Here is a 9,889-nt window from a genome sequence, read left to right as displayed (position 1 = left end):
ATGAGTATAAAAAAATTCAGAGTGAAAAAGCAAAGTTGAACTTGGCTTGCCGGTGGACAGTGCGTGTGTTATAAAAGAAGTTGTGTTCGATGCCCATGCTTGTCATAATAATATGGAGGTTATATTAATAATATAAGTTGACTCATCATAAAAATATAAGTATAAAATAGGTCTCTGTTGACTCTTCATAATGATATGTATAATAAATTAAAAATGAAAAAGCAAAGTCGAACTTGGCTTGCCGGTGGAGAGCATGTGCGTTATAAAAGAGGTTGTGTTTGATGCCCACACTCGTCATAATAATATATATTTTTTAATTAAAAACTGCTTCATAGAGCAAGTAAATCGGCCCAAGTATCCACAAAAAGTGTCCAGTCAACAGAGAGCTTCCTGAAGACTCGGCTCGAACTCTCATCGAGTCCAGTTAGCGAGTTTTAGAACTATTGTCTAGCACATTTCAACCTAGACATTGATCAATCATTTATTCTTGTAATTTCAGCAGCATTAAGATTTTATATAATTATACAATTTTTAATAGAACTATAACTATCCTGGTGCCGGTTTCTCTAATGTCCCTAGTGTTTTCATCTGACACTATACAGACACATCACTCCGTGTCCAAGTCACATAAACTAGGACCGTGTCTGCTCTACATGATGTAGCCTTCCAGGCCTTTTGATGCTTGCCACATGTCTATGGCCAGAATGACATCCACCAAAGCTAACTCTATTATGGTAGTGACAAGCAGGCAGCAATCAATAGCTAGTTGGGCTCTTGCCCTCACAAGTATGCTTGAGATGTCTCCGAAAGAAATTTTTTGCAGTATGGCTGTCCTATCAATGAAGATAGATTATTCAATGGAGGTTGTTTATTTAGAGTAGGCTGAAAAAAGCCATACAACCTTGGCAAGAACGATGTTCGGGGCGCTCGAGCCCCGCCCGCAATTCCGAATTTGATGAGGAATTGAGTAAGGATGGACACGCCCACTTAGGGAGATGTTTTGTTCCTCCATAGGCCTGCTGAAGCGAGGACGAACACTGCTTCAATACAGTGCACAATGAAGAAGTCCAGACTTCCTGACCAATCGTACAACCTTTTTCGCAAATAGGTATACACTGATCGCATGATGATGATATCGACGGTTGAAGAATGCTTTTCTTGGTGATATCACCAAACCATCTTGAATCTCCCTTTGCAGCTTCCAGCTCTGGAACCTGCTTGAGGAATTGAGTACGGGCTGACCTCCAAATTTTTTGAAAAAAAAAAATTGCCAAAAAGGCGCATGCCCTACGCAACATGTTCCTAATGTGCACGGAGGCTTTCCCAAATAGGGAAGCCCAAGCGCGCATGAGTAAGTTGTATACCGTATGGAGCCACTGTCACAGTATAGCAGCGAACCCCGCCTTTCCGGACAAAGCAATCTTTCATATGCAATGAAGAGTGTGTTTTATTTATTTATTTATTTTCTTTTCTTTTTCTTTTTTGAAAGATAACGATGGGTGTTGAAAAAGAAAGAAGCAAAATCAAATGCTAAGCTTAACGGAGTATTTCCAAGCCTCTTTTTTAATCATGAACTAACATGAGAATGTGTGTTTCGATTTTCAAAGGAAAATATAAGTTCAACTGTGGACAGCTAAACCTCAAAATGGGAGGCATGGATCAGGATTCAGAATTCTATTTTGATGTAAGGCTATGATAAAAGTTCATATAATTCTAAGAGTTCTAATTTAAAAGGCAAAAACAGGAATTCTCCTTTAAGGCTTTCAACTCTTAAATATTTTCTAAAGGTTTCATGGCAAACAGACAGACATGGTCTACCAAAAATGATCCCAAACTAATAAAATACCTTTGTTATTGGATGTTGGACAACTTCTAGTTCTCTATAACACCAGGTGATTCCTAGAAAAGCTCGACATTCAGATGCAATGCAAAACAGTGCTTCTATTGTCAGTTCCTCTGATTAGAGGAGTTGCTAAAAAAAAAAATACCATTATGTCATGATCCATGTATTGATAGTGATATACCTTACTCATTTTTTTTTTCTTTGAATAAAAGTTAAGGATTCCTTAAAAAGCTAATTACATCAAAGCATCATTATCTTCCACATCATATAGCCTTGTCCCAGCTATTTACGTTGGGCTTTATGGATCCTACTTCACCAATCATTCCTATCTAAAGGCCATCTTGGACGCACTTCCTGGAAAGGAGGTTTCAAGCCTGCTTTTTGGTTTTTGCTTAGTTGGCATTTTAGCACCTATTTTGTCGAGTGGGAGACGAAAAAGGGGGTTTTGCAAAGTGCATCCAAATACACAGCACAAATTGCGGTTTGGATCGCAAAGTCTTTCTGCCTCAAATGCCCTTTCAGAGGGTGCGTCCAAACGGTCACTACGTAACCACATCGGAAAAAATAACAATTACCAAGCAGTAATAAAGGAACTAAAAAACTAAAGATTCATGATGCCACATTCTTACTTGGCCATACATTGGAATGATAGTCCGTATCAAATGAGTAAATTTCTGATGATTCAATTGCATGGGAGGAAAAATAACCATATGTTACTCATCAATCTCCTAAAACAGTTCATCAGTTAACATCTCATCTTTAAAAATCAGAATCACTAAAATCACAACAACATTTTATAAACTTTCATATCAGTACTCACCGCGCACTGTCTTTGAAAAAGGTCATGCAATGAATGACAATCATTCTTCATCCTGCTGCAAATGACTATGCGTTGAACTTTCATTCACGCCAGAAACGAGCTCCGCTTCAAAAGACTTTGAGGGCAACCTCTCATAGACTCGGGATCCCAGTGGCAGAAATTTACACTCCCCTGACCTCAGTTTCTCGCTAAGTTCCCTGTAACTCCACCTCTGTTGAATATATACTATAATTGCAAGAAGAGTAGCAATAGTTGGTATCGCGATGTCTCCAAACTTAGAAAAGAAATCCAGATCCGGGTTCACGAATTCATACTCCTCTGAGAAGTATGGATTGAAAACAGGAGCTCTTATGTAGTCATAGATGTGCGGAAGAAGCCTCACCACCGTGACGCCAATGTAATACACTTTCCTCAGCGGTTTACAGTCAATCTGCCACAAAACGTTGCCAATAATCTGTGGAAGAAGGAAGAAATCCTGAACTAGACCAACATACTCCTCAAGTTCAGTTTCCCACTCTCGAAGTTTGTGGCTATTTCCCCTCACATCGGTATATTTTTCTGACTGAAGTGGCCTCTTACTGGCATCCACCATATGAACCACAATAATGATGAGAAACCCGACAGTATGTATCACCAAGCTAGCGAAGAGGACCCGCCTATCACTTGGGACACGGCCCGGTTCCAGAGGAGCACGTGTAAGTAGTCTGATACGCGATTTCCACACCTTCTGGAAGAGCCTTAGTGTGAGTAGAAACGCAACCAGCACGAGAAATTTCACCATGTAGTCAATAACACGGAACTTTTGATTCCTTTTAAGATCGTAATATTGGCTTTCGTAAGGTTCAGAAGACATCTGTGCAAATAGAGCCTCCGCACCCGTGATTAGAGGAAGGCTATACCCAAGAGCCTGAACAACAAGCATGACGAGAGAGATAAAAGGAATGACATTGACCTTATCTCTGATGTAAAATAATTGACCCAATATGCAAGCGATCGCCACAGACAGAGTCAGAATGCGAAGAATCCCCTCGACGCCTTTACGGGACAATATGTCTTCCCGTTGCTTCCGATACATGATAGGAAGAGTCATGAGATTGATTGGGCTAAAGTGGAGCGGGTCGTCATCGTTCCTTTGGCTGTTGATAGAGATCTTCACAGTCGGATTCATTAACCATCGGGCGGTTTTGGGTGGGTATTCAACTTTCACGTCGATTAAACAATCAAGTCCACCTTCAAGATCCCTGCTCTCGAACAGGACGTCCCAAGAGGCCCGGACATCCCTGCAGCCGATTAGATACATCTTGCCAACAATTGGGTTATATAAGCCCTCCAAGAATAGCTCTGAGACATTGGTGTAAGGCTCCCCAATAACCCTGAGCTGTGCAGAGACATTCAAAAGGAGCTTTTCTTCGGTGGATTCAGCTTTAGCACGGAATGGCACCTCCCCATCTACGGTAGATACATTTTCTGACGATGGCCAATAACGTCCGAACAGTGGACCTATAGATATTACCTCCATTTCGATGAAAGGCCTTCGAGAACGGACCTTGGGTACTGGATCCGGCACTGCAGGGATTCCATGGAGAGTGAGATCTTCTGAGAGAAGAGAAAGGCTGACAAGTTCATCGCCATCTTCCAGTGCTGGATAGCTGAGGAGCGATTTCTTGATAACAGTTCTGAAATCAAAAGGCTCACTTCTCTCTAGGAATGCACCAGCTAATTCAATTTTCGAGTACTTGTATGACAGATGGGAGGTGCTGAAGCTGTTCCATAGCTCTGAAGGTCGAACTAACTTTTCAAATGATAAAGGAAAGAATGAATCTGCACTGTTGCTGATGCTGGATATGGTCCCAAAGATGATGCTTCGCCGTGTGATGGAAAAGGAGATTGGAATGTACAAACAGATACGAGAATTGCAACCATCGACCGACGCATCGACATTTCCAAGACAACCGACCATGCAAACCTGCCCAACAGAGGAATTCCATATTCCCTCAGCCGAAAGAGTCATATTAGTAAGACTAGTTCTCCTTGATTCCGTATACACATTCCCAAACGGACCAACTGCTCGGAACACAGCAGACATCCTGGCACTGCTGACATTGCCTTCTCCATGTCCAGGCTCACACCTCAAACCATTAGTTACAAGCTTAACATTCTTGAAACCACCATCCGTGGCCTTAATCTCCCCTCCAGACACAAAAGGACCCAACTTGCTGCAATATTCATCAGTGCCATTACACTTCCAGTTTGGCACAACAGTAAAAGGATCTTCAGATAGAAACCGTTCAAGAATCCCACAAAACCCAAACCCTTTATAAATCTCTACCTGACCATTGATCACATCATCACCATATGGGTAAGGATCACAGGCTTTGGAAATTAGCTTTTTAGACCCAAACTCATAATTGGAATAAGCACCCAACTGGGAAGATATATAAACCTTATCAAAGTACCTAAGGTTCGATTCCTCATTTAGACTTTTCATTTCTCCATGGATAGCTCGGGTAGTCAAAGTAAAGGTCTGAGGGTACCGAAGAATGAGCAAAATCCGGTCATCTTGCAAGAGACGAGGCTGGTAATGGTTCGGATTTGAATGCTTCACCCATTCCCATGGATCAGTCGAATCAGGTTGTCGAGAAGGCAACGTTGCAGACCCCAACAAACATAACACACGTTCCCCACCATTCTTCTCCGACTCAACGTAAATCCCATCGAATGTGATCGTGAGGCGAGAATCCCCAGTGTGCATCAGAAATTCAGGCGATTGCTGAACCGGGGACTGTGAATAAACCTCTTGCTGCTCAGCAGGAACCAGCATCATGCTGGAACTCCACTCAGGTGGAATGTCTCTATAAATGAACAAGTTCAATATCCCACTAACATTAACCATGTTTTTAAACCTATGAACTCGATCGACATCCACCGCCGTGAACGAAACCAAGTGGAGCAGAGGGGAGAGACCCGACTTGTTCTTCGGGACATCATCTCTATCAACGAACGGCATCAATGGTGAGGAATCTCCCTCCTGCCACCAAGCCCCCGTCATGAAGGACAGTTCATCTCTGACACTATTCCATCTGCCGGGATTGGAATTCAATTCGACTGATGATGATATAACAGACCCACATTCCTTTTCAACCTCGCTGAAGCGAGCACCACGGGAGAAAGAAGAATCATCTCCAACATCCCACTTAGATTGGGGCTCATATTGTTTGTATGAAGATGTAAAGCTAAAGAACATCAACACCCCAAGAGTCCATACATGAAGAACCAAACATAGAATCTTCATAACTGAAAATTCAAACTTTCTTTCAATGAATTCTCAGATACCCAATTGCCAAAACAAGAAATTCAAGCCACCCAAATGGCAGAAACCAGACCCAAACATGAAGAACCAGTTAGTTTCTAGAGATCTGTAACAGAAAAAGCAATGAAGAAAAGGGGAAAATTATCTTGAAAGAGTGACAAAGAATTAAATTCAAGACTCCTTTTTTGGGGGTTTCTTGCTATTAATGGAAAGAAGAGAATGTGGGTGTGGTTGGAAATCAAGGGTGGGATTTTGATCTGAAAGACTAACCTCGAAGATGGATGATTGTGTTCTGGCCTCCGTAGCTGAGAATCTCTGTAAGCTCTAGATGTTTGAGATCTGAGATTTAGAGAAGAGTGTAGAGTTGGTGAGCTTTATCTCAAAGACTTTTGACTTATATCTACTTAATAAATGACGAAATTAGAAATCAAAATAGGATTTTACCAAAACACCACTTCTTTCTGCAAAAATTACGATGAGATACCATGCCTGGTGCACCGGAATCGGTTTACAATCCCTGCGTAAAACACCAAAGCGAAGTATCGTATATGTATATCGGATCCGTCCATCATGTAATAAAATCCATTTTAACCGTACATGAAAAATATTATCCTGAAAAAAAGTACTCCTATAGGTCATACCAATGGAAACAATATAAAATTAAAAGTTGATGGACGCTGAGTACTAATAAACTCTGTGGGGCCCACCGTGATGTATGTATCTTATCGACGCTCAAGTGAGCACGTCATATCACACGAAATAGGTGTGAATTGAGGCCTATGATTGAAAACTTCTCGGGCGCCATAGAAATTTTTTTACCAACTTAGATATTTGCATTTTCCCTTCTTAGTCTCGTGAATAGGGCGGTAAATGAGAAAATGACCACTGTAGACAAAACCTTTTACCCAGCGGTTTTTACGAAGGAAGACGGACTTAAGTTACCAACTTAGACTAGCACGTGCGGACAACGACTTTGAGGACGAAACTACCCTCCTTTTTACTGCCGTTGCTTTTCCTCTCCCTTTAACAGAAAACACCTGCGCTTTTTCTCAGAACCCATCCCTACGTTCCATTGCAACGAAAAACCGACGCACGGCCATTTTACTTATCATTTTCCTTACTAAAATTTGAACTTTATCATCTCCATATTATCATTCTACATTAGGCATTTTCTATCTTGGTGAGGGTTACGTGGAATCCTTCAAAGTAGTTGCACCTCCAATCTTCGGAAAGGTACAAATTAATCCCTCATTTGAAAGCATTCGTCCTCAACTTGCATTGAGCAAGGCTATGGTTGCTGGAGGTACAGATATTAAAAAAAAAAAAAAAACCCTAGTGTGGTTTATAGATTCTTTCCTTTGTAGTATTAAACAACGATTAACTAAGTACCTGTGGAAATTTAGCTTGTAATTCAGCAAAGGTGCTTGGTCAAACTTAGCCATTGCACACTTTAATTTGAAGAAAGAACTCACGGAAGTCAACGACAATTGATCGACTACTCATCGAATTTTATGTGAAGTTCGGTGAATTTCATGTCAGGTTCTTACAATTTTATTTGTTAGGCTTATTCAATTTTATGCGTTGATCGTTCAAATTCATGTGAAACTTGTTTAATTCCATTTGAAGCTCACTCAATTTCATTTTAGGGCTCACTCAATTTCATTTTAGAGTCGCTCAATTTCATGTTTGCCCAGCTCAATTTAATGCTATGCTTGCTCAATTCAATGTTTGCCCAGCTCAATTTCATGGTAGGCTCGCTCAATTCAATGTTTGCCCAACTCAATTTCATGCTAGGCTCGCTCAATTTAATGTTCGCCTAACTCAATTTCATGGTAGAATTGCTCAAGTTAATGTTTGCCCAGCTCGATCTCATGCTAGGCTCACTCAATTTAATGTTTGCATTGATAAATTTCATGTTTGCCTCAATGAATTTCATTCTTGTCTCACTCAATTTCATGTTTGCGTTGCTCAATTTCTAGTTTGCCACGCTCAATTTTCAGTTTGCCATGCTCAATTTCAGCTTTCCTCGATCAAATGTCAGTTTGCCTCGCTCAATATATACTTTACCTCGCTCAATTTTCCCTCTTCCCATGCAAAATTTCTAGTTTGCCTCGTTCAAAATCTAGGTTGCGTCACTAAATTTCCAGGCTTCCCTTGCTCAATTATTTCTTTTGCATCGCTCAAATTCGAACGTCCCTCGATCAATTTCATTTTTCCCTCGTTCAATTTCTAGTTTGCCTTGCCCAATTTCTAGCCTGTCTCACTGAACTTTCGCTTTTCCCTCGTTGAATATCTAGTTTGCCTCGTTCAATTTATAGGTTGCGCCACTGAATTTCTAGTTTGCCTCGTTCAATTTATAGGTTGCGTCGCTAAATTTTCATGTTTGCCTTAATCATTTTCATGTTTGCCGCGCTTAATTCTAGTTGAGGTTTATTCCATTTTATCCGAACCTCGCTCAAATTTATCAAGTGCTTGATATTTAGTATTAATGTATATGATGTAATGCTTAAATTCTTATTACTCTAATTCTAATTAACCATGTGTAGAGAATTTAGCCTTGTATCCCCTTATGGTACATTTGTGATTGCTTAAATATAGGTATATTTCTAGTAGATATGACATGAACCATTAAATTACATTTTATTTTGTCTTATACACCATACAATGTGGAATATTTGTTGAATGTTGAATGAACTTTTAAATATTCCAAATTGCTTAACCATACTTGAGATTGATATGACACATTTGTGGGCCATCATTTGAGCTTAGAGGAATTATAAGAATCCATCTTAAATTCATGTGTTGATGTTTAATATCATGATTTGATAATATGTACAATTTAAAGAGCAATCTGGCCAAAATTTAAGGGATGTACGTGGGTACCATGATGCCATGATGCATAACATCCACCCATGACATATGAGCTTTACCGGGTGCTCAATGTAAGCCACATGCTGCTCCAGTTACTAGAATAGCTAATTGAACCTATATAGAATTCCCTCAGAAGAAGTAAAATTGCGAACCTAGAGACGTAAAAGTTTAGGACCTTAGGAAATTTCAGATTTAATTGTTTGAACATAGAAATGAAACTTAGGTTCCCTTAAAATCATTAGAATAGCCATTCAAACTTGGTTGGAATCACTTTGGAATTATAACATTTGAGAAGATAGAGACTCAATATTTTAAGTTCTCTAGGAGATTGACTGCATAACCATGAAACCTAGGAACAAAACCTAGGTCCCCATTAAAAACTTTTAGAATGATTGTTTGAACTTATAACTAAACTTAGGAATTATGGGAGAAAAAACAATCTGTTATGATGTATATTAGACTAAACAAGAACGTTTCTTGAACTTGACCTCCAATGAACTTTTTAACAACTTAGGATTTGAATTTTACCATAATTTTCCTTAGTTGAAATGACATTGCGAAGACACTCAGTAGACAGTAGGTGAAATGAGTTTAGGCATTGTAAGTAGTTCCTTACCCATTACATTGTACATTAGATCAAATTTAAGCACTCCCTACACTTAAAACCCGCACTAGGAGTTAACAATGAAAATTCACTAAGAAATCTCATTAGTTAGAGATGATATTTCTCATAACTTTTAGTAATTAGCACTAACTAGAAGCGAATGTATAAAGGTTTGAGAAAAAAAATTCTAACACTAAATGGAGCATATTGAGATTAGGATTTTGTATTTCGAATCCTCAAATACATCTCGTTGATCAAAAACAACACTCTCGTATGCTCTAACAATTAGAAATAATTAATAGTGAAATTTTAGGTGAAATTTCAACCCTAGACTCTGCTTGTTGAGACTATCTTTGCGGTCCTTCTGGTCAAATTTCGGCAACCTTCGCACCATATCCGACGTTTGCGCGTGATCCTAAGCCAGGTCCCGCATGCCGACGT

The 9,889-nt window shown here is 39.7% G+C and overlaps 1 protein-coding gene across 1 annotated transcript; it reads right to left on the bottom strand.

Annotated features, from left to right (window-relative positions):
* Nucleotides 1–2,428: 2,428 nt before the first annotated feature.
* Nucleotides 2,429–6,349, bottom strand: LOC131223290 (uncharacterized). Its single transcript, XM_058218643.1, has 2 exons — nucleotides 6,244–6,349; nucleotides 2,429–6,079 (listed from the first exon to the last, which is right to left on the bottom strand). Exon 2 carries the CDS (start codon nucleotides 5,953–5,955, stop codon nucleotides 2,704–2,706), a length of 3,252 nt encoding a protein of 1,083 aa, XP_058074626.1. The 5' UTR covers nucleotides 5,956–6,079; nucleotides 6,244–6,349; the 3' UTR covers nucleotides 2,429–2,703.
* Between the last annotated feature and the right edge of the window lie 3,540 nt (nucleotides 6,350–9,889).

This window comes from Magnolia sinica, chromosome 13 (genome assembly GCF_029962835.1).
Source record: "Magnolia sinica isolate HGM2019 chromosome 13, MsV1, whole genome shotgun sequence".
In the NCBI taxonomy this organism is placed as follows: Eukaryota; Viridiplantae; Streptophyta; class Magnoliopsida; order Magnoliales; family Magnoliaceae; genus Magnolia; species Magnolia sinica.
This window is presented reverse-complemented; position numbering and strand designations above follow the sequence as displayed.